At 37.7% G+C, this 23,731-nt stretch overlaps 2 protein-coding genes and 14 non-coding genes across 16 annotated transcripts; 15 read left to right on the top strand and 1 right to left on the bottom strand.

The window, feature by feature from the left end:
- The first annotated feature begins 200 nt into the window (after positions 1-200).
- Positions 201-500, top strand: LOC147763904 (signal recognition particle RNA). Its single transcript, XR_015332604.1, has one exon.
- A 516-nt stretch (positions 501-1,016) lies between these two features.
- On the top strand, positions 1,017-1,134 carry LOC147763903 (U5 spliceosomal RNA). Its single transcript, XR_015332574.1, has one exon. It is a non-coding gene; the product is annotated as a U5 spliceosomal RNA (small nuclear RNA).
- Positions 1,135-1,539: 405 nt separating this feature from the next.
- On the top strand, positions 1,540-1,839 carry LOC147763902 (signal recognition particle RNA). The gene has a single exon (XR_015332620.1).
- Positions 1,840-2,355: 516 nt separating this feature from the next.
- LOC147763901 (U5 spliceosomal RNA) lies at positions 2,356-2,473 on the top strand. The gene has a single exon (XR_015332572.1). It is a non-coding gene; the product is annotated as a U5 spliceosomal RNA (small nuclear RNA).
- A 405-nt stretch (positions 2,474-2,878) lies between these two features.
- LOC147763900 (signal recognition particle RNA) lies at positions 2,879-3,178 on the top strand. The gene has a single exon (XR_015332611.1).
- A 516-nt stretch (positions 3,179-3,694) lies between these two features.
- LOC147763899 (U5 spliceosomal RNA) lies at positions 3,695-3,812 on the top strand. Its single transcript, XR_015332571.1, has one exon. It is a non-coding gene; the product is annotated as a U5 spliceosomal RNA (small nuclear RNA).
- A 405-nt stretch (positions 3,813-4,217) lies between these two features.
- LOC147763898 (signal recognition particle RNA) lies at positions 4,218-4,517 on the top strand. The gene has a single exon (XR_015332616.1).
- A 516-nt stretch (positions 4,518-5,033) lies between these two features.
- Positions 5,034-5,151, top strand: LOC147763897 (U5 spliceosomal RNA). Its single transcript, XR_015332570.1, has one exon. It is a non-coding gene; the product is annotated as a U5 spliceosomal RNA (small nuclear RNA).
- A 405-nt stretch (positions 5,152-5,556) lies between these two features.
- Positions 5,557-5,856, top strand: LOC147763896 (signal recognition particle RNA). Its single transcript, XR_015332622.1, has one exon.
- Positions 5,857-7,729: 1,873 nt separating this feature from the next.
- Positions 7,730-7,847, top strand: LOC147763895 (U5 spliceosomal RNA). The gene has a single exon (XR_015332569.1). It is a non-coding gene; the product is annotated as a U5 spliceosomal RNA (small nuclear RNA).
- A 405-nt stretch (positions 7,848-8,252) lies between these two features.
- On the top strand, positions 8,253-8,552 carry LOC147763894 (signal recognition particle RNA). The gene has a single exon (XR_015332607.1).
- Positions 8,553-9,069: 517 nt separating this feature from the next.
- LOC112041622 (U5 spliceosomal RNA) lies at positions 9,070-9,187 on the top strand. Its single transcript, XR_002886306.1, has one exon. It is a non-coding gene; the product is annotated as a U5 spliceosomal RNA (small nuclear RNA).
- A 405-nt stretch (positions 9,188-9,592) lies between these two features.
- LOC147763893 (signal recognition particle RNA) lies at positions 9,593-9,892 on the top strand. Its single transcript, XR_015332626.1, has one exon.
- Positions 9,893-10,406: 514 nt separating this feature from the next.
- On the top strand, positions 10,407-10,524 carry LOC112041623 (U5 spliceosomal RNA). Its single transcript, XR_002886307.2, has one exon. It is a non-coding gene; the product is annotated as a U5 spliceosomal RNA (small nuclear RNA).
- A 1,642-nt stretch (positions 10,525-12,166) lies between these two features.
- LOC106158339 (disintegrin and metalloproteinase domain-containing protein 22) lies at positions 12,167-23,034 on the top strand. Its single transcript, XM_087002698.1, has 16 exons — positions 12,167-12,416; positions 12,675-12,754; positions 13,807-13,878; positions 14,052-14,126; positions 14,430-14,599; positions 15,118-15,333; positions 15,680-15,776; positions 15,915-15,986; positions 16,230-16,319; positions 16,635-16,715; positions 16,998-17,118; positions 17,491-17,596; positions 17,848-17,952; positions 18,131-18,329; positions 22,089-22,221; positions 22,640-23,034. Exons 1-16 carry the CDS (start codon positions 12,344-12,346, stop codon positions 22,720-22,722), a joined length of 1,773 nt encoding a protein of 590 aa, XP_086858824.1. The 5' UTR covers positions 12,167-12,343; the 3' UTR covers positions 22,723-23,034.
- On the bottom strand, positions 18,425-20,314 carry LOC106158340 (uncharacterized). Its single transcript, XM_013534271.2, has 3 exons — positions 19,924-20,314; positions 19,666-19,803; positions 18,425-19,221 (listed from the first exon to the last, which is right to left on the bottom strand). The coding sequence occupies exons 1-3, from the start codon at positions 20,250-20,252 to the stop codon at positions 19,077-19,079; spliced, it is 612 nt and encodes a 203-aa protein (XP_013389725.1). The 5' UTR covers positions 20,253-20,314; the 3' UTR covers positions 18,425-19,076.
- Positions 23,035-23,731: the final 697 nt, after the last annotated feature.

The raw sequence follows: 23,731 nt of genomic DNA, 5'->3' as shown, positions 1-23,731 counted from the left end.
GGGGGTGCAAATATCTCTCGTCCTTTAGACACAGTCCATTATGAATTAATCTTAACAATGGTCATCAGATCAATTTAACTCAACTAACATTCTAAGTAAAAGACATTTTGCAAATATGTTTTATTATGCAGTATTGATTTTTAAGTGTTTAAAAGAAAATAAAGCACTTTCAATTATAACAATATTGTCATCAACAACCGACTGGGAGCTGTGGCGGGCTCCTGTAATCTGGCTGTTCAGAGGTCTGAGCTGGTGGATGGTGTGAGGTTAGGGCTTCTGCCGGTCGTCTGTCTATGGCGATCGGGTGTCCGCACTAAGCTCGGCATCAATATGGTAACCTGGACGGAGGTCTGGTCGACCAGGTTGACCAAAGAGGACCGCATTGGGTCAGGGCAGAAATGCAGCAGCCAAAAGGTCCCGTGTCGAGCAGTATGGTGGGATCGCATCCGTGAATAGAAGCCTGCTGGTAGCCTAACCAAAAGAACTTGACCCAACTCTTTATTTTTACATTATTTTACTTTTCAACACACTTTCCATTTGGCCATGATCATGTCCGAACTAAACTGTTGCTATAACTGGAATTTATATCATTTTGCATGATGATCACCAAGCGTTTCACCAAGTACGGCATCCGCCAACAATATCTCAGGTGAATTTCAAATGTCAAAACATGTTTACTGTTGGCACTGAGAGCGTCGGAGTGTTTTAGATGTTAAATATAAACGTGCAACACCTACATGCATGACCCCTTTTATTGGCGACCGACTGCGCGCCTTACCCGTCGGCACATGGCATTAAAAAGAACGAGCTTTTCAAAAGAACCAAAGATGGTACTGTTTGTTATTCCCAAACTAAAATATTACATGTTATTGCTATAGAGAAATTAAAAATGTCTCAAGTATTATCTCAATAGCACAAAATATATGAAGCTGTTTTTTTAGAATAATTATGCAAAGTCACTCCCATTTCAAATGCTACTAAAATGAAGTATATAACCGGTAAGGGCAGTGAGGTCTTCACTCTGGTTTCTCTTCATCCACGAATAAATCTTTCGCCTTTTACTAAAGATTTCCGTGGAGAGGAACAATACAATGAGTCTATAGACTAATTTTTCAAGACCTCCTCATGGAGGTTAGCATTGAAAAAAAATTGAACATTTTACGTTTACATTCCTCTCTCTTGCGACAAATTCTATCTCCTTGTCATGCCTTACCTCCAGCTGAAAAAAGGTTTTGTACTCATAGTATAACATGTTCAGTCAAATTGACGTAATTGGGCGGGGAAATACCACTACCCAAGACCATTTTGCGGCGACCAAACGCTTCAATTAATTTATATCGGGGGTGCAAATATCTCTCGTCCTTTAGACACAGTCCATTATGAATTAATCTTAACAATGGTCATCAGATCAATTTAACTCAACTAACATTCTAAGAAAAAGACATTTTGCAAATATGTTTTATTATGCAGTATTGATTTTTAAGTGTTTAAAAGAAAATAAAGCACTTTCAATTATAACAATATTGTCATCAACAACCGACTGGGAGCTGTGGCGGGCTCCTGTAATCTGGCTGTTCAGAGGTCTGAGCTGGTGGATGGTGTGAGGTTAGGGCTTCTGCCGGTCGTCTGTCTATGGCGATCGGGTGTCCGCACTAAGCTCGGCATCAATATGGTAAGCTGGACGGAGGTCTGGTCGACCAGGTTGACCAAAGCGGACCGCATTGGGTCAGGGCAGAAATGCAGCAGCCAAAAGGTTCCGTGTCGAGCAGTATGGTGGGATCGCATCCGTGAATAGAAGCCTGCTGGTCGCCTAACCAAAAGAACTAGACTCAACTCTTTATTTTTAAATTATTTTACTTTTCAACACACTTTCAATTTGCCAATGATCATGTCCGAACTAAACTGTTGCTATAACTGGAATTTATATCATTTTGCATGATGATCACCAAGCGTTTGACCAAGTACGGCATCCGCCAACAATATCTCAGGTGAATTTCAAATGTCAAAACATGTTTACTGTTGGCACTGAGAGCGTCGGAGTGTTTTAGATGTTAAATATAAACGTGCAACACCTACATGCATGACCCCTTTTATTGGCGACCGACTGCGCGCCTTACCCGTCGGCACATGGCATTAAAAAGAACAAGCTTTTCAAAAGAACCAAAGATGGTATTGTTTGTTATTCCCAAACTAAAATATTACATGTTATTGCTATAGAGAAATTAAAAATGTCTCAAGTATTATCTCAATAGCACAAAATATATGAAGCTGTTTTTTTAGAATAATTATGCAAAGTCACTCCCATTTCAAATGCTACTAAAATGAAGTATATAACCGGTAAGGGCAGTGAGGTCTTCACTCTGGTTTCTCTTCATCCACGAATAAATCTTTCGCCTTTTACTAAAGATTTCCGTGGAGAGGAACAATACAATGAGTCTATAGACTAATTTTTCAAGACCTCCTCATGGAGGTTAGCATTGAAAAAAAATTGAACATTTTACGTTTACATTCCTCTCTCTTGCGACAAATTCTATCTCCTTGTCATGCCTTACCTCCAGCTGAAAAAAGGTTTTGTACTCATAGTATAACATGTTCAGTCAAATTGACGTAATTGGGCGGGGAAATACCACTACCCAAGACCATTTTGCGGCGACCAAACGCTTCAATTAATTTATATCGGGGGTGCAAATATCTCTCGTCCTTTAGACACAGTCCATTATGAATTAATCTTAACAATGGTCATCAGATCAATTTAACTCAACTAACATTCTAAGAAAAAGACATTTTGCAAATATGTTTTATTATGCAGTATTGATTTTTAAGTGTTTAAAAGAAAATAAAGCACTTTCAATTATAACAATATTGTCATCAACAACCGACTGGGAGCTGTGGCGGGCTCCTGTAATCTGGCTGTTCAGAGGTCTGAGCTGGTGGATGGTGTGAGGTTAGGGCTTCTGCCGGTCGTCTGTCTATGGCGATCGGGTGTCCGCACTAAGCTCGGCATCAATATGGTAAGCTGGACGGAGGTCTGGTCGACCAGGTTGACCAAAGCGGACTGCATTGGGTCAGGGCAGAAATGCAGCAGCCAAAAGGTCCCGTGTCGAGCAGTATGGTGGGATCGCATCCGTGAATAGAAGCCTGCTGGTAGCCTAACCAAAAGAACTTGACCCAACTCTTTATTTTTACATTATTTTACTTTTCAACACACTTTCCATTTGGCCATGATCATGTCCGAACTAAACTGTTGCTATAACTGGAATTTATATCATTTTGCATGATGATCACCAAGCGTTTGACCAAGTACGGCATCCGCCAACAATATCTCAGGTGAATTTCAAATGTCAAAACATGTTTACTGTTGGCACTGAGAGCGTCGGAGTGTTTTAGATGTTAAATATAAACGTGCAACACCTACATGCATGACCCCTTTTATTGGCGACCGACTGCGCGCCTTACCCGTCGGCACATGGCATTAAAAAGAATGAGCTTTTCAAAAGAACCAAAGATGGTATTGTTTGTTATTCCCAAACTAAAATATTACATGTTATTGCTATAGAGAAATTAAAAATGTCTCAAGTATTATCTCAATAGCACAAAATATATGAAGCTGTTTTTTTAGAATAATTATGCAAAGTCACTCCCATTTCAAATGCTACTAAAATGAAGTATATAACTGGTAAGGGCAGTGAGGTCTTCACTCTGGTTTCTCTTCATCCACGAATAAATCTTTCGCCTTTTACTAAAGATTTCCGTGGAGAGGAACAATACAATGAGTCTATAGACTAATTTTTCAAGACCTCCTCATGGAGGTTAGCATTGAAAAAAAATTGAACATTTTACGTTTACATTCCTCTCTCTTGCGACAAATTCTATCTCCTTGTCATGCCTTACCTCCAGCTGAAAAAAGGTTTTGTACTCATAGTATAACATGTTCAGTCAAATTGACGTAATTGGGCGGGGAAATACCACTACCCAAGACCATTTTGCGGCGACCAAACGCTTCAATTAATTTATATCGGGGGTGCAAATATCTCTCGTCCTTTAGACACAGTCCATTATGAATTAATCTTAACAATGGTCATCAGATCAATTTAACTCAACTAACATTCTAAGTAAAAGACATTTTGCAAATATGTTTTATTATGCAGTATTGATTTTTAAGTGTTTAAAAGAAAATAAAGCACTTTCAATTATAACAATATTGTCATCAACAACCGACTGGGAGCTGTGGCGGGCTCCTGTAATCTGGCTGTTCAGAGGTCTGAGCTGGTGGATGGTGTGAGGTTAGGGCTTCTGCCGGTCGTCTGTCTATGGCGATCGGGTGTCCGCACTAAGCTCGGCATCAATATGGTAAGCTGGACAGAGGTCTGGTCGACCAGGTTGACCAAAGCGGACTGCATTGGGTCAGGGCAGAAATGCAGCAGCCAAAAGGTCCCGTGTCGAGCAGTATGGTGGGATCGCATCCGTGAATAGAAGCCTGCTGGTAGCCTAACCAAAAGAACTTGACCCAACTCTTTATTTTTACATTATTTTACTTTTCAACACACTTTCCATTTGGCCATGATCATGTACGAACTAAACTGTTGCTATAACTGGAATTTATATCATTTTGCATGATGATCACCAAGCGTTTGACCAAGTACGGCATCCGCCAACAATATCTCAGGTGAATTTCAAATGTCAAAACATGTTTACTGTTTGCACTGAGAGCGTCGGAGTGTTTTAGATGTTAAATATAAACGTGCAACACCTACATGCATGACCCCTTTTATTGGCGACCGACTGCGCGCCTTACCCGTCGGCACATGGCATTAAAAAGAACGAGCTTTTCAAAAGAACCAAAGATGGTATTGTTTGTTATTCCCAAACTAAAATATTACATGTTATTGCTATAGAGAAATTAAAAATGTCTCAAGTATTATCTCAATAGCACAAAATATATGAAGCTGTTTTTTTAGAATAATTATGCAAAGTCACTCCCATTTCAAATGCTACTAAAATGAAGTATATAACCGGTAAGGGCAGTGAGGTCTTCACTCTGGTTTCTCTTCATCCACGAATAAATCTTTCGCCTTTTACTAAAGATTTCCGTGGAGAGGAACAATACAATGAGTCTATAGACTAATTTTTCAAGACCTCCTCATGGAGGTTAGCATTGAAAAAAAATTGAACATTTTACGTTTACATTCCTCTCTCTTGCGACAAATTCTATCTCCTTGTCATGCCTTACCTCCAGCTGAAAAAAGGTTTTGTACTCATAGTATAACATGTTCAGTCAAATTGACGTAATTGGGCGGGGAAATACCACTACCCAAGACCATTTTGCGGCGACCAAACGCTTCAATTAATTTATATCGGGGGTGCAAATATCTCTCGTCCTTTAGACACAGTCCATTATGAATTAATCTTAACAATGGTCATCAGATCAATTTAACTCAACTAACATTCTAAGAAAAAGACATTTTGCAAATATGTTTTATTATGCAGTATTGATTTTTAAGTGTTTAAAAGAAAATAAAGCACTTTCAATTATAACAATATTGTCATCAACAACCGACTGGGAGCTGTGGCGGGCTCCTGTAATCTGGCTGTTCAGAGGTCTGAGCTGGTGGATGGTGTGAGGTTAGGGCTTCTGCCGGTCGTCTGTCTATGGCGATCGGGTGTCCGCACTAAGCTCGGCATCAATATGGTAAGCTGGACGGAGGTCTGGTCGACCAGGTTGACCAAAGCGGACCGCATTGGGTCAGGGCAGAAATGCAGCAGCCAAAAGGTTCCGTGTCGAGCAGTATGGTGGGATCGCATCCGTGAATAGAAGCCTGCTGGTCGCCTAACCAAAAGAACTTGACCCAACTCTTTATTTTTACATTATTTTACTTTTCAACACACTTTCCATTTGGCCATGATCATGTCCGAACTAAACTGTTGCTATAACTGGAATTTATATCATTTTGCATGATGATCACCAAGCGTTTGACCAAGTACGGCATCCGCCAACAATATCTCAGGTGAATTTCAAATGTCAAAACATGTTTACTGTTGGCACTGAGAGCGTCGGAGTGTTTTAGATGTTAAATATAAACGTGCAACACCTACATGCATGACCCCTTTTATTGGCGACCGACTGCGCGCCTTACCCGTCGGCACATGGCATTAAAAAGAACGAGCTTTTCAAAAGAACCAAAGATGGTATTGTTTGTTATTCCCAAACTAAAATATTACATGTTATTGCTATAGAGAAATTAAAAATGTCTCAAGTATTATCTCAATAGCACAAAATATATGAAGCTGTTTTTTTAGAATAATTATGCAAAGTCACTCCCATTTCAAATGCTACTAAAATGAAGTATATAACCGGTAAGGGCAGTGAGGTCTTCACTCTCGCTGGGTTAAGGTACAAATTAGCACATAGTAACCTGCCAGTTAAGATTGTCCGCTTGCTGTCATCTTTTTTGAAAGACAGAAAGATCAAGGTCAGAATCAAAGGCGAGGCATCCGAATATGTAAGTCTTAATGCTGGCACGCCTCAGGGGTCTGTAATCAGCCCGTTGCTATTCCTAATATATGTGAACGACCTACCAATAAACCCAAGATACAACACCGAGGTCTCTCAATTTGCAGACGATTTGGGCATGTGGACATCATGCAAAAATGTCAAAAACATAGAAACTAGACTGACGGGTGTGATAAAGGATCTCGAACTATGGTGCTCTCTATGGCGGATTAAACTAAACACCAAAAAAACACAATTAATCATCTTTTCAAAATCAAATCAACAACCTAAGCTCAACCTCACACTTTTTGGTGACCGTTTAGAAACATGTGAGGAAGTAACACTGCTAGGAATCACATTTGATAGGAAACTATCATTTAAAAAACACGTCGACAATATAGTGAAAAGAGCCAGGAAAAGAACTGGCCTTCTTATCAGACTGAGAGGTACAAACTGGGGGGCTTCGAGTGCCTGCCTCCTAAAATTATACAAATCATTCATTCGACCCATACTCGAATACGGTGCGGTCATACTAGCGGCTACCAAAAAAACAAGGCTCAACGACCTCCAAAAAATTCAAAATAGAGCGCTACGCATAGCACTCAAACTTCCTACAAGTACCCGAATTACAACTCTGCACGAGCTGGCCAACATTGAATATATATCAAGCAGACTATTTTTTCTGGGCACAAAAACAATCAGCAGGTTTGAAAATAACCTCCTATTTAAAGAACTAAAGCTGAAAAACATAATACTAAGCAAACCAGGCAAAAATACTACCCTTGACTTATATAAATAATGATACAGATCGTGCACGAAAAACCTGGCGGCTTCGGTCTCCCGACGACCGGAGAAAATACCACTGGCCCTGAAAAGGGCAACACCAATTCAAAATTAAGGAAAAAATCTGGTCACCCGACGATCGGAGACAAGGTGAAAGAATTGGTATAATCACAGCGGAAACAAGGAAAAAAAAGAAAGAAAAGAATCATCTGGAAAAAAATACACAAGCTGGAGGGGCGGCCAGCGTAAGAGGAAGGAGAAAGAAAAAAAAAAAAGAAAAAAGAAAAAATCCAAGCCACCCAAAATACCACCACGGACAGACGTGCAACAGCAATAGAGGTAGAAGACAATATACAAGAACTCGGGGATTGAAAGAGGCTCTTGCATCTCGATGCATGAGACCTCGTAACTTTCCCGCAACGGCTTTGCCGTTGCAAACTTATACTACAGAGGTCTTCACTCTGGTTTCTCTTCATCCACGAATAAATCTTTCGCCTTTTACTAAAGATTTCCGTGGAGAGGAACAATACAATGAGTCTATAGACTAATTTTTCAAGACCTCCTCATGGAGGTTAGCATTGAAAAAAAATTGAACATTTTACGTTTACATTCCTCTCTCTTGCGACAAATTCTATCTCCTTGTCATGCCTTACCTCCAGCTGAAAAAAGGTTTTGTACTCATAGTATAACATGTTCAGTCAAATTGACGTAATTGGGCGGGGAAATACCACTACCCAAGACCATTTTGCGGCGACCAAACGCTTCAATTAATTTATATCGGGGGTGCAAATATCTCTCGTCCTTTAGACACAGTCCATTATGAATTAATCTTAACAATGGTCATCAGATCAATTTAACTCAACTAACATTCTAAGTAAAAGACATTTTGCAAATATGTTTTATTATGCAGTATTGATTTTTAAGTGTTTAAAAGAAAATAAAGCACTTTCAATTATAACAATATTGTCATCAACAACCGACTGGGAGCTGTGGCGGGCTCCTGTAATCTGGCTGTTCAGAGGTCTGAGCTGGTGGATGGTGTGAGGTTAGGGCTTCTGCCGGTCGTCTGTCTATGGCGATCGGGTGTCCGCACTAAGCTCGGCATCAATATGGTAAGCTGGACGGAGGTCTGGTCGACCAGGTTGACCAAAGTGGACCGCATTGGGTCAGGGCAGAAATGCAGCAGCCAAAAGGTCCCGTGTCGAGCAGTATGGTGGGATCGCATCCGTGAATAGAAGCCTGCTGGTAGCCTAACCAAAAGAACTTGACCCAACTCTTTATTTTTACATTATTTTACTTTTCAACACACTTTCCATTTGGCCATGATCATGTCCGAACTAAACTGTTGCTATAACTGGAATTTATATCATTTTGCATGATGATCACCAAGCGTTTGACCAAGTACGGCATCCGCCAACAATATCTCAGGTGAATTTCAAATGTCAAAACATGTTTACTGTTTGCACTGAGAGCGTCGGAGTGTTTTAGATGTTAAATATAAACGTGCAAACACCTACGTGCATGACCCCTTTTATTGGCGACCGACTGCGCGCCTTACCCGTCGGCACATGGCATTAAAAAGAACGAGCTTTTCAAAAGAACCAAAGATGGTATTGTTTGTTATTCCCAAACTAAAATATTACATGCTATTGCTATAGAGAAATTAAAAATGTCTCAAGTATTATCTCAATAGCACAAAATATATGAAGCTGTTTTTTTAGAATAATTATGCAAAGTCACTCCCATTTCAAATGCTACTAAAATGAAGTATATAACCGGTAAGGGCAGTGAGGTCTTCACTCTGGTTTCTCTTCATCCACGAATAAATCTTTCGCCTTTTACTAAAGATTTCCGTGGAGAGGAACAATACAATGAGTCTATAGACTAATTTTTCAAGACCTCCTCATGGAGGTTAGCATTGAAAAAAAATTGAACATTTTACGTTTACATTCCTCTCTCTTGCGACAAATTCTATCTCCTTGTCATGCCTTACCTCCAGCTGAAAAAAGGTTTTGTACTCATAGTATAACATGTTCAGTCAAATTGACGTAATTGGGCGGGGAAATACCACTACCCAAGACCATTTTGCGGCGACCAAACGCTTCAATTAATTTATATCGGGGGTGCAAATATCTCTCGTCCTTTAGACACAGTCCATTATGAATTAATCTTAACAATGGTCATCAGATCAATTTAACTCAACTAACATTCTAAGAAAAAGACATTTTGCAAATATGTTTTATTATGCAGTATTGATTTTTAAGTGTTTAAAAGAAAATAAAGCACTTTCAATTATAACAATATTGTCATCAACAACCGACTGGGAGCTGTGGCGGGCTCCTGTAATCTGGCTGTTCAGAGGTCTGAGCTGGTGGATGGTGTGAGGTTAGGGCTTCTGCCGGTCGTCTGTCTATGGCGATCGGGTGTCCGCACTAAGCTCGGCATCAATATGGTAAGCTGGACGGAGGTCTGGTCGACCAGGTTGACCAAAGCGGACCGCATTGGGTCAGGGCAAAAATGCAGCAGCCAAAAGGTTCCGTGTCGAGCAGTATGGTGGGATCGCATCCGTGAATAGAAGCCTGCTGGTCGCCTAACCAAAAGAACTAGACTCAACTCTTTATTTTTACATTATTTTACTTTTCAACACACTTTCCATTTGGCCATGATCATGTCCGAACTAAACTGTTGCTATAACTGGAATTTATATCATTTTGCATGATGATCACCAAGCGTTTCACCAAGTACGGCATCCGCCAACAATATCTCAGGTGAATTTCAAATTTCAAAACATGTTTACTGTTGGCACTGAGAGCGTCGGAGTGTTTTAGATGTTAAATATAAACGTGCAACACCTACATGCATGACCCCTTTTATTGGCGACCGACTGCGCGCCTTACCCGTCGGCACATGGCATTAAAAGAACGAGCTTTTCAAAAGAACCAAAGATGGTATTGTTTGTTATTCCCAAACTAAAATATTACATGTTATTGCTATAGAGAAATTAAAAATGTCTCAAGTATTATCTCAATAGCACAAAATATATGAAGCTGTTTTTTAGAATAATTATGCAAAGTCACTCCCATTTCAAATGCTACTAAAATGAAGTATATAACCGGTAAGTGCAGTGAGGTTTTCACTCTGGATTCTCTTCATCCACGAATAAATCTTTCGCCTTTTACTAAAGATTTCCGTGGAGAGGAACAATGCAATGAGTCTATAGACTAATTTTTCAAGACCTCCTAATGGAGGTTAGCATTTTAAAAAAATGAACTTTTTACGTTATCATCCCTCTCTCCCTCTTGCAACACATTCTTTCTCCATGTCATGCATTACCTCCAGCTGAAAAAAGGTTTTGTACTCATAGTATAACATGTTCAGTCAAATTGACGTAATTTGGCGGGGAAATACCACTACCCAAGACCATTTTGCGGTGACCAAACGCTTCAATTAATTTATATCGGGGGTGCAAATATCTCTCGTCCTTTAGACACAGTCCATTATGAATTAATCTTAACAATGGTCATCAGATCAATTTAACTCAACTAACATTCTAAGTTAAAGACATTTTGCAAATATCTTTTACTATGTAGTATTGATTTTTATTGATTATGTTTTATTATGTAGTAGGCCTATTGTCAATAGCGGATTTAAAAAGAAAATAAATGACTTTCAATTATTTATATCGCTGTTCAAGTGCTCTTAAAGCGCCTTTTAAACCAGATAGTAGACTGCATTCAGATAGACCTAACGTAGTACAATGTAGCTTGGTCGGTCCAACTGTGCGGGGCATTCTTTCTAAGTGCAATCAGTGGAATCAGCTCAAATGTGTGACACGCATCCTGAAGCAGCTTGGGGTAAAAAACGTTGATAGTGTTAAAAAGATAAATACCCCTACCTGCTCGAGGAGACGTGACAGTCTTTAAAGCTAATTCCACTGATTACATTTAGAGTCAAAGTTGGACTGGTCCAGGTACTACAGTACGATGGGTCTATCCGAATGCTCCCTAAGCCTTAATGAAACACGATAACTTTGGAATGATTCGTCCTTTTTTCACTATTGTTATAGGTTTTTTTTAGATGATTTATTGTCAAGTTGACAAACATTCAACACTACATCAAACTTGACCTACTAGACCCCGGTATGAACTAATGCCATGGCAATGACGACATCCTCTTATCTGAACTGAAGTCACAAGCAAGGGAGAATGACAATTGATTTGCAATTTTATGCAATTCTAGTTTGGAAAACTCACCATTTTCAAGACCACTAATTGACAATCAATGACAAATTTAAGACAGATCACGCCTACCGAATCAGCTGGGGGGGGGGGGGGGGGGTAAAGATAATTGCCTCCTTACAGCTTTACTAGGCGTGACAGACATTTAAACCGGTTACGTCGACAACAATTTAGTGAGACTCCCCAGGGAGATAGATCGATCCAAATATCTGTGGGAATGGTCCCTATTTTTAGCGTTAAGTCGCTCTGTCATACATTCATTCAACAGAAATTATACCCCCACACATATGCTTGCAATCTATTCCCCAGTAGCGGGTAAATTATTTGACTGATCACAAAACTTGAAAAAAACTTCTTTGCCCTCACTTCCAGCTTAAAATTACCAGCCAGTTTTACTTCCTACTCCACTTTACGCGTAGGTATATAGGTAGGACAACACAATCAGAATATCCAGAGCGCTCTTTTCAGTTGTTATTTATTAACTTCATTACCGTTAGTTGTATTATTCAATTTATTTGAATCCCAAAACAATACCTGCTATGGATATCTCTAGGCGGCGTTGCAACTTGCCGGGGATGTGTTGACACCGGTGTTGAGATACGCAGTGTCAACACGGCACGTATACTTCTGGTTTCCAATATTAACAAAATTCTAATATTTCAAAATTGACAGGAGGTCGGTTAAAATCGATAAAGGGTGATCAATTATCACCTCGGATTGTATTAAAGCAGGGGCTGCTTACACGTGCAATCTGGTCAGATTAGGACAACGGTAGAGATGCCTTTGGGTTGCTGCAGTACTTTTCTAAATAGATAGTGTATCGGTACTCACAATGCGTCTTGTTGGCTGTTCCTGCCTTCTTGTTGTCGTTTTCGTTGTTCTTGATATAGCGTTGGCTACTCAAGGTATGATTCTTAACGTTTCGATGTGCTATCTTTACTTTTTAGTGCTGTTAATTAATTTATAAGTGGAGCGCGCATTTTGAGGTTCAGAAAAATGGATAGACTGCTTAAAAATCGTTCATGTTATGATTTTTATTTATATGCAGATTGTTTTGCTTGTTCAAATAACTTTCCTTTAGTAATAACATTGAACGCTGTGTGCCTTTGGATTTTGTGAAAGTTATAAAAAAAACTTTATATATGATTATTTTTTATTATAAGGAAAATATCAAGGAACGGCCTTTGATGGTGACGGAAAGGACTCTTTCAAAAGACAAGTGATTAAAGCAAGTGACCAAGAAGTAAGTTATTATTAATAATCTTTTGCCCATAGCACAGTGCGATTGGGTGGTCATAGATATTATTCAGATGACCAAATATTAACATTATGTCAGTATGGAGTGAAATAGTTCAGTGTAGTCGATTCCCCTTTGAGCATTCCATTTTTAAGTTCAGTTCACCCAAAAGTTAGTTAATTTAGCTTGATATCCATTAGGTAATTGTTCGTATCACGGCTGAGATTATTTGTGCACGTCGACGTAGTTTGATTATCAGAGAGCTAATATCACAGCTGCTTCGTTTATCAAATTGTGCATGTTGTATAAAATGTAATCATATGTACGCCATCATGGCACCGCGCTTTGTTTTACACATGTTGTCTCCCTGTCAGTAAGCTCATATCTCAGTTCTGTTTCAAAGGTTTTTTTATACAATAATCGTTTTTTTAAAAATCTTCATACACACACATTGTTTTGTCGGGTATTCAAACAAATTTGGATTACCTCGCATTTGACAGTTGCTCTTGTTATCAGCGGCGACATACAGGTAGCTGTTGTTCTGGTCTTAAAATTTAATAAATTTTAATAAAATAATAAAATAATAATTTTTTTTTTTTTTTTTTTTTTTGTTCACTTTTTATAAATTGAGTGATTCTGTTCAATAAAATGCACATTAATTTAAAAATAAGCAAAATCTGGTTATTTTGACAAAAGGCATCGAAGTTTTTATGCTACTTTGCGTATTTCCATTTGCCACGTAACTGGCAATTTTTTCTTTTACAAAGGGATATTATTGTGTTTATTGTGTTTTTGTTTGTTAATAACTATAACGAGTAACATAGATTTTTATTGCAAAATGTGTTCAAGTTTGAAACTTTTTTGTTTGTTTAATTTTTCCTTTTTTATCAAATTTGCCGACTAGTTTCTATTACATGTGTACATTTAGGTATGTGGTCTTGTCAGTCTATCTATTATGAAATAACATTCATTTTCATGGAGGAACAGCCGCAATACAAATCCTAAGGTTGCGGTGAGAACTTATTGAAGTAAATCATATTGTTAAAATGCTTTTGTAGATATTCAGTCGAAAAAAGAGAAGCGCCGAAGAAAATCTTATCGAACTTTTCCTGATCCTTGATTATACATACGTAAGTACCCAGTAGACATTTCATTTCAGAGAACTAGAAATAGATTTGTGGGCTTTTATTTAACGAGTTTTAAAACTTTTATTGGATAAAATTTACAAAACCTTATCGGATAACCTATCTGGTATATATTTTGATTATGCGACATACAATATACGTTTCCAGTTTGACATTAGTTTACAGATATTGCTAAAGGAGACTTGAAAAATGCCATACAGTTTGGTCAGGATCTCTCCACTAAGATAGACCAGGTATCATTCCTTTAACACTTGTTTCAAGATAATGATGCTATTAGATACGTAAACTTAATCAACTTGTAAAAAGATAATAATTTTTCTTCTTGGGCTGACGTACAAATCCTAAATGATCACTGGGTTTGTTTATAAGACTAGGCTTGACACTGACCTCTCGTGTTAACTTGCTCGTATGGAATACCACAAGATAACCTATCACTGTTAGTGTCAACTTATCATATTTGGACCCCATCTCAACATTTTGTACCTTCTACGTTAATTTACAGGCAAAACATTAATTATTTGTTTCTAATCATCCAGATTTACCAATCACTGGGTGTTGGCGTTGCACTTGTTGGACAAGAAGTATGGTCTGAGGGCGATGAGATTGATGTCGATACCGATCCGACTACATTACTGCAAAACTTTATCAATTACAGAAAAGCAAATTTGACAGGGGGAGTTCGCCATGATACCGCTATGCTTGTCACGTAGGTTGATAACCACAAGCTCATATTATAAATGTTTATTACGTGTAATCTACATCAAGGTGGGTAAGACGCTGTGTGCGTTAATATCGGTAAATTGAAAGTGGTAATAAGCGAGTGAAGTGTTGAAATTCTTTAAAACCAATATATTTCCATAATTAACATCGATCGTGTGATGTTGTTAGTCCCACGAGTCTTAAAATACATTTATTTTACACGTACTATAATAGCTTCCTTAGCGGAAAGTGAATGTGAAAATTTCAGTGAAAAAAAAAACATGCATGTAGGACGATTGGAGCTAAATGTAGTTGTAGGTCCTATCGTTACTGATACCGCAATACTTAATTGGTTACATTCTTGATATTAAAGAAGGAGGCTGTAATTTTAACCAGATAATTTTGCACTCCTCCCACCCCCCAGAAAAAATTGTAGAAGGAATTTAATGATAAAATTGAATTCTCAAATTTTAATTATCCAAGATAAAAGCTGATGATCTTACAAAAATAATTGTTCGACTCCAGCGGCAAAGACCTCCACGGGACTCTGACTGGATATGCGTCTGTGGGAGGGATATGTGAGGGAACGACTGCCGGGGTAAACCAGTACAGAGAAGGGCTGAATAGAACAGCGTCCATTGTCGCTCACGAGATGGGTCACACGCTAGGGTTTGTACACGACCTAAAGAACTGCACGTGTGAAGACGGGATAGACCGATGTGTCATGGCCGCTGATACCACGTAAGATTTGTGCGGAGATATAAAACAACAGACAAAAAATAAAAAAGAAGAGAAAAAGAAAGTTAAAGACTTTCCAATTCTGCACCTTAGGTCTATTACGAAATCGTCTAATCATCGTAAACATAGCCTTGCAACTTCTTCGTTATTTATAATCGTCATAATATTATTTATAATCGTCATTACAATCTTCAAATACCACCGACTGCTTCATTTTTGTTTAATAGTAAGACACGTGGCGTCGATTTATCCTTGTATTTTTATATGCAGACATTTAAGTATTTAAGTATATCTTGCTTGTCTATATTCTGATCGCTTGTGTTTGAACTTTTCGCTTTTCTCCCATTAGGTACGGTCCAACTAAATTCAGCAGTTGCAGCAAGCAGGTTTTTGCATCACTGATGGCGGAAGGACGGGGAGAATGTCTTAAAGATAAGCCTAGGCTGGTGAATATCATAATAAAAAGTATTATATTTCCTTCAGTATTATCAATCAAGTTTATACGAGTTTCATTAAGTTTTATTTTTGTCCGAATGTCTTTGATATTATAATAAAATGGATTAGATCTACAATGTATCTTCCAGGTTTATGATGGCCCTGTGTGCGGGAATGGCATACATGAGGACGGGGAGTTATGTGACTGTGGGACGAAAGAGGTGTGGTCGTTGTTTTATCTTAAAATGCAATCAAATATCTTAACTATCAAAGAGGTTACAATAGTAGGCCTACTATTCAAACAAGAATTAATACTGATTTTTTTAACTTTAACGACGAAACTGTGAACGCCTGCGTATGCAAAAGCTCATTTCAATAGAATACTTCTAAGTCTAAAAAGAGGGTCGTATGACTCTCTTCTCACTAATTTGTAATAAAAGCACAAGCAATGTATTTCCCTGCAGGAATGTGAAAATGATGAATGCTGTAACATCGGCTGCACACTCAAGCCAGAGGCAGAATGTGCCACTGGAGATTGTTGTCTCAACTGTAAGGTAAATTGCTGTTGATTTACAAAAGGAACACCTAACGCAATCTCGAATGAAACCGTCTGAGAATCGTGTCATAATGTTAGGACTGATAAGATATTCTGTCGTTATCAGGATTAGTATTAATCTAGCTATCATTAACTAATACTAAAGTTTCGTACACAAGACGAAATACCAATCTGCTGACAAAAATATTTCAGTGCTGTGGAATATATATATATCAGAATCAAATTATAGTGATGTTATTATCATGATAGTAGTAGTATAAGTAGTAGTAATACAATGCAGTAGAATTAAAAAACAAGTTTACTGTTGTTCTAGGTCAGGCAAGTCCAGACGGTGTGCCGCAAAGCACAAAATGACTGTGATATAGAAGATAGATGTGACGGCTGTTCTGCCGAGGTAGGCTACATTGCAGTACATTAACACTAAAAAAAGCAAGACACTTGAAAATATTATAGGCTGTGAAAATCAAGTTTGATATTACATGTTTAATTCTTAAAGACAAATAAAAGACGTATCAGCAGTCGTGATTTGGCGTCTTCCCGAGAATTGCGTGGTTATTGTAGCAAGGAAGTATTGTTAGAAAGCTGTTCAGTATATAGTTTACGCATATCAACACTTTTTAAAATTTTTATAATTATATTTATATTTTTTTAAATAAACTGTCTCTTTTGACTTAAGTGTCCAGCAGATTTGTATAAACAAGACCTACACACCTGTACAAACACCGACTCGTCCGGCTACTGTTTCCGCGGAAAGTGCCGATCTAAACTCGAACAGTGTAAAACAATCTGGGGCCAAGGTAAATTCAGTATTGTAGATAAATGCCCGTTACTGCAGTTTTGAATATTCTGAAAGCGAATCTTAAAAGACTATAGCTACATGTAGAAGCTATAAATACATTTAACCCAAAGGTAATGGTTATGGAATGCAGGCCCGTAGCCAGCAAATTCAAAAGGGGGGTTCTTTTTCTGAAAAAGTGGATCTTTTACAATAAAACTTATGTGTATCTAGATAAAATTGGACCTTTTCCTGACAAAAGGGGCGGTTCTTTCGAACCCCCCGAAACCCCCTCCTCCCCCCCCCCCCCCACCCCCTGGCTACGAGCCTGAAATAAATGGGTAAATTCCAAAGACGCACGGCGTTCAGTGACATTTCTCTTATTTATTTGCAGGAGCTCAAAATTCGGAACATGAATGTTATCATATTTTAAACAAGGGTGGAACTGAACTTGGCAATTGTGGCAGTGAAGGAAATACTTATGTCAAGTGTAACACAAGGTGTGCAATTTTTATTGTTTGAACAGAATGGAAATAATAGTAATTAATCATATAAGACCATCGGGGCATTTTTTACCACGCGTACCAAAGTTTTTTTTTTTTTTTTTTTTTTTTTTTTTTTTTTTTTTTTTTGATAACAGGGGCAAATTATTTGAAATGCAAGATCGGGGACATCGCTGATTTCTTTATAGAATGTTAATATTTTATATAGGACTACTTTTCGTTCAGAGACGGTTATGTTTTTATTTCAGTGACGTCAGCTGTGGTACCCTCCACTGTCAAAATACAGGACCTAAACCAAGATTTGGTGTTGTATCAAAATCAGCCGACAAAACTGCAGTTGGGTCCAGTTGCAGGTAATTCAATTTATTTCTGTACCGGTACATTGAATAAGATTATCATAGGTGTTATAAGTGACATCAACTCTTATTTCAGTTCGGAAAACACAACATTAATTAACCAATATTTAATCAATCGGATGTTTTTAAAATTAAGGAAAACTTCCCTTTAAATTGTGCAGTGTTCATATTTCAGCTCGGTTACATTTAAAGTGGATGCTGGTGTTCGTGATCCTGGCTTGGTGGACGACGGATCCCCGTGTAACTTTACATTGGACAACGGGGTGACCTGGTCTGATGGGATATGCATTCAACATAAGTGTGTATCCTTGAAAAACATACAGCAACGAACCGGATGTCCAAAGGCGGATGGGCAAGAGTGTGGGGGTGTGGGGGTAAGTGCCATATACAGTATGTACATGTAGATCTACCAAAGTAAATAAAGTATAGCAAATATGCAAACAAGTACCACATAGGCCTAATAATAAATAATAAATAAATAAGTACACAAATAAAGTATAACAAATATTGGTTTACAAACACTGTTTATTGACCTTTAACTTAAGTTGAACCTGAAAGTAACATAAAAATAATTAAAACAAATAAAAAATACGTAAATGAGGGATCACGACCCTCCATTTGTATTGCCATTAAAATGTACTCACTTCACAACAATATTAAATATTTCCTTTTGAAAAATAAAAAAAAATATGTAAGAATCTAGTTCGCTAACGTAAAGACATTTTATATCTATCTAGTCAAATGTACTTTCAAGCTCACACGCTTGCACGCTCGCATACATATCTATAAATACTGTAAATTTGATCTAATCAGTATAGGGCTTGAAAATGTAGGCCCCTACACAACTTTTTAACAACCAAAAGGTTACGTTGAAGCACTGCTTAATTTGGAATCACTCTGATGTTTTTAAAACTGACATTGCTGCAGTTGTGAATCATCTACTTACAGTAAAATGGTATGCATAACACACTCGACCTGAATATCCATTATCCACATTATCATTTTTCATTATAATAATGAATGATGGTGGACCAAAGTGTCATAAAATGTAAAATGATTTGTGTAGTAGACCGCTATGCGGAAGTGTTCCCGGTGAATGAGTCACTATTACTTTTGCGTTATTAGACGTTAAGGCAGAGACACGCAACAGGCATGGAGAGCTGATGGAATCTGAATTCTCCTGGACAGTCCACTCTTTCCACCAGTACGGGGAAATTACGATACTCCTCCCAGCATTTGCCTTGTAACTGATTGCAGTCAGAACCGCTGAATATAGAATAACGTCATATTAAAAGAGACCCTTATTCCAAATGCTAATGTGCCAAAGTACATTGAGCCAACGTCGAGAATACAATGTTATTCTAAAACAAGTTCCTTGGACCTTGGAAACTTTTGGAGATCAAAGAACCACTCAACTTGAACTTATTCTTATAATGTTCTTGATATGCCAAAATGTGTCTCACATAACCACAATTATCTTTTATTTATAACTTCTATTTAACTATCGTATAACGTCATCTACAAATGTTTATTATATTTCCATTTTACTGCTCTCAGTGAATCCAATCGCTTTCTGTTGCGATGCATGAATAGTTGTAATTATTAAGATTATTATTATTATTGTATTATTTATTTTATATTACCTTAACAAACTGGTCGAAAAGTACTTATCACTCACCATAGAGATATTATACACTTTTCTTAACTCACCTTATTACACATACTTTCACGGGTATGAATTGAAATAGTCCCTGGGGTGTTGGGTTGGTGCAATCACCATCCTGAACCGATTCCCACTGCTGGCCGTCAATTGTTACAGTGATCATAGGGCAGTAGTAGTAGGAATAACTGGCAAAGAAAATAACGGAATAAATATCATTTCCCTACCTGCAGGTAATATTAATGCAATGCATTACAATGCTGGATACAGTGGTGAATATGAACATTAAGAATGAAATAAAAACCTACCCCTCACAGCATCTGTTGTTATCAGTCTGTGCCTGGCGTTTTTTCCTTGTTCTTGCCGCTTCAAGACTTTCAGCATATTCAGAGGGGGGAACGGCAGATATTGGAATGCCAGTAGACTTCGAGTCCAGTGATTTCGGTGAAACGAGGAAGCCGGGTAGAAGCTTCAAGATGCTGTTTAGTGTGGGGTATCCACACGTGCATCTGTCGCATATCCTTATGTAGTTACTGCGTCTACACTCGCCCAAGGGGGCAATCTCTCGTTTTTCTTTACATGCAATATCTGTGACGAGGAGAACAATTAAGATAATGAAACTGCTTATCTTCAGCATGGTCGCTGTTTACTCGCCGGGTTCAAGTGACCTTTAAATTTGTTTAAAATGTTATTATTTATTCACTTGTACTAGGCAGCACTAGGCAACGTCGGAGAGAAGTTGAAGAAGTCCGTATATTAGCATGCTCTTAACCGATTTGATATGCTGCGTATATATTTGTCACATTTACTTCAACAAAATTGACTAAAGACAGAATCTGATAAAAAGAAAAAACGAAGAAGAAACTATACACAAAAATATTTCAGTTTGTCGTGCGAAGTGCATACTAATCTCGTAATTTTTTCAATAAACTACATGTATTATACTCGTTGACAGGATACGTCTACGTCAACACCCGTATTTTCTTGTATTGTAGGCCTATATGTGACATAAAGGACATTTAGTCTTCAACAAAATGAAATATTATCATACGCTGTCACTTTAAGTAACCGTATTTCATATTGGGTTGTTTAGTGTTTCATTTGTCGCTAGAAATATTCATGTCGCTTGATACTACACTGTTGCCCAAAATGGTTGGTATCTTCAGTTTTTTTCGTGTTACTTTTTTCTAATTTGCCATTGTTGGGGCAATTACCTTCAGTTTTGATGGCATTGTTAATCTTTTGCTTCATTTATTGTCCCTCTAAAATATGCTTGGACATAATTCGAACTTTGAAGAGGAGCCTGCCCTCCCTAACACAGTAGGGGAATATAAATTTTATGTCGTACAGCCAGGACCTGGATTGAAATTGCTGCCTGTATCCCCGTTGTACGAGGGCTATTTCCAAAGTTTTCTTTTTAAGGGGACACGGAAAATCCTGTTTTAAGAATAGATATTCTTTGCATTTATTTTTATTATTTTATTTGTTTATTTATTTATTTATTCGTTTCGCTTGCAGTTACACAATGTCTACATTAGCATTAGCAATATTTTAATTCAATTCACAAAGTATTTGTTATGATTTACGCGACATTTCCATAAGGCAAAAGTGTACCAAACTTATGTGTATTTGAATTCTTAATACAAAACAATGTGAATGAAATTATTTACTTTCCATGCGAATAAAAAACATCCATTGCCATTCATTATTCAGAACATTTAAAAGGGTCGTAACACCATAAATTATGTGGAACTGCCCTACATGTAGGAAGATATTATATTACTTTTGATTAACTATCAGAACATTAAATAATGAATAAAACAACCAAGTCTTCAATCACAACACGAAATAATATGGGGGGGGGGGGGGGGGGGGGGGGGGGGGGCGTGAAAAAAGGAAAAAGGAAACAGAATCAGAGCAATAGGCCTATGTGCTAAACTTTTTTTCCGAATCTTATCTTTTTTTCCGGATAAGATTCCGAATCCGAATCTTATCAGGCTATAATAATACATGTTCGGAAGGATTACACGTAAGTTTAATCATGATTCTATAGTGTTTAAGGCAGCCGTCATGAATTATACGTGTTTGTTTCTAACATTTATAATGCCCGTAAATAATGGTAGCTTATGGTTTAATTCACACATATAGAAATACCTTTTTCCAATGAATTCTACAATGTTCAAATAAGCGCTAATTTATGTATATATTCGCTGAATAATATTTCTTTACATTCTAATCAAATTTATTAGTTATTCTGTTCTATAATTCTAAAAGTTCGAATTCCATACACATCATTTTACTTCGTTTGGCAAGTCTCTTGCATGATGAGCTAGGACCTATAACTTATCTCCTTCCCAGCTGATTAAAGTGTTCAAAGATCTTAAATGTCTGAATCTAAAGAGCAAACCATAGTTAATTCGGCACCTATGGATATGATTAGAGTTAAACTATCGTCTTTTTTCTCTATTTTTAGGTTTGTAACAACTTGGTGGAGTGTAGCTGTGAAGTAGGATATATGGGAGAAAGCTGTACAGAGCAGTGGAAGGACACACCGTGCGGCTCCAGCGCAACCACTGCTACAACTACCGCAGGCCAGTTTGGATACAGTAAGCTATTTGCTACGTTCACTTCCGTGGGAAATATGACTTATCTATACCCGTGTCTGTCTGCCTGTCTGTCTTAAATGAAATGGTATTCTTGCCTGATTATTGTTTTACAAATCGTCCACCGGTAGGACTCGAGCCTATGTAATCAAAGGAAATGTATTAGTACCTACTATGTAATCAAAGGAAATACATTGAGCACATATTCCTCTGATTTCTAGAAACAAAAGCAAGTCACAACAGCAAATTCAATTTCTCGACATTTTACCAAATCTGGGGGGCGGGGGGAGTTGGAGGGGCGTAGATTGGGTGAAGAGCGTATTGAACACAAGATGCGTGAAATTACCATAGCAGCACATATGTATATTAGTCACCAAATGTCCTGTATACAAGTTTCTTTTAACTATTTTTTTTCTTTCAGATTCTTCCGTGGGTTTGTCGGGCAAGCCTGTGCTGTTTGTCTTAATTTCTGTTATTGTAACATGGGCATACAAACAGGGCTGAACATGAGGACAGTTGAAATATAACTTCTGTTGTGTCAACATATTGACTATCTGCCTTTTGCACATATTATTTTTATTTATTTATTTATTTATTTATTATTTATTTATTTATTTATTTTGCACAGATGCTTTTTACACAGACGCTTTTTCAAGTCGGGGCAATTCTGCACTTTGCACTGATGATTTTTATACATTTCAAGTACATCTTGCTCAGTGTTTGGATTCCCGTGGAAATGGAGCCCTGGGTTGGTTAAGTTTTGGGAATGTCTGTAGTAACATAGTACAAAATAAAAAATTGGTGGTGATTATCCTATGAAGTATTATGTAATATTGGATTAAAATTAAATAAAAACACATAGTTTGTTAACATGCTTCTATTAGTATTGAGAGCGTTGTTGTAAATGTTATAAAAGACAACCGACACGAAAAGCACCTATTTTTCTAACATAAGCTGCTGACCTGAAATCAGAAAAATTGAACCCAAGGCACCATTGGTTATTTCAAGTTGTAATATTAAGAATTTCGTTTTTGCGATGTCAAATTTGTCTGAATTTTTATCTAAAATTGGCAGAATTTATCAAACTGTTTCTTATAACACAATGCGCAACGACACTTTTCCAGAAGTTTGTCACAGTTAATATATAAGAATTGTGCATTATTTCACTAAAACTGGTTTTTCTTCATCCACGAATAAATTTCTTGCCTTTCACTGAAAGGTTTCCGTATAGAGGAAGGGTAAGCAATCAGAATTGTATTTTCTGACGCCCCCCCCCCCCCCCCCCCCCCCTCTTTCTAGCTAGTAATTGTTTTTCATTAGCTCTACAATTCGGGCTTGGAATGATGTTGGCTTGTAAACACTGACGATGGATCCGTCTGTCTCAAATTCGTCCTTCCGACTGTCAAGCTGGGGTTGCTGTCTTGTCCAGCTGTATTTTAAGTACGGAGTTTCCTTTTTAGCTGAACATTTGCTTGGAGAACATCATGCACCCCTAGGAACACATAACAAGGAT

Source organism: Lingula anatina, chromosome 1 (genome assembly GCF_051362555.1).
Source record: "Lingula anatina isolate TDL-2025a chromosome 1, LinAna3.0, whole genome shotgun sequence".
NCBI lineage: Eukaryota > Metazoa > Brachiopoda > Lingulata > Lingulida > Lingulidae > Lingula > Lingula anatina.
This window is presented reverse-complemented; position numbering and strand designations above follow the sequence as displayed.

What these genes read in the sequence shown, in the direction of transcription:
- LOC106158340 (XM_013534271.2), bottom strand. Translation starts at nt 20,252, where the DNA reads ATGCTGAAGATAAGCAGTTTCATTATCTTAATTGTTCTCCTCGTCACA. An exon ending in AACAACAGATGCTGTGAGGG is followed by an intron (nt 19,804 to 19,923) that starts GTAGGTTTTTAT and finishes TTTCTTTGCCAG; the next exon opens with TTATTCCTACTACTACTGCC. An exon ending in GTGAAAGTATGTGTAATAAG is followed by an intron (nt 19,222 to 19,665) that starts GTGAGTTAAGAA and finishes TTCTATATTCAG; the next exon opens with CGGTTCTGACTGCAATCAGT.
- LOC106158339 (XM_087002698.1), top strand. Translation starts at nt 12,344, where the DNA reads ATGCGTCTTGTTGGCTGTTCCTGCCTTCTTGTTGTCGTTTTCGTTGTT. An exon ending in GATACCGCTATGCTTGTCAC is followed by an intron (nt 14,600 to 15,117) that starts GTAGGTTGATAA and finishes GTTCGACTCCAG; the next exon opens with CGGCAAAGACCTCCACGGGA. An exon ending in GTGACTGTGGGACGAAAGAG is followed by an intron (nt 15,987 to 16,229) that starts GTGTGGTCGTTG and finishes ATTTCCCTGCAG; the next exon opens with GAATGTGAAAATGATGAATG.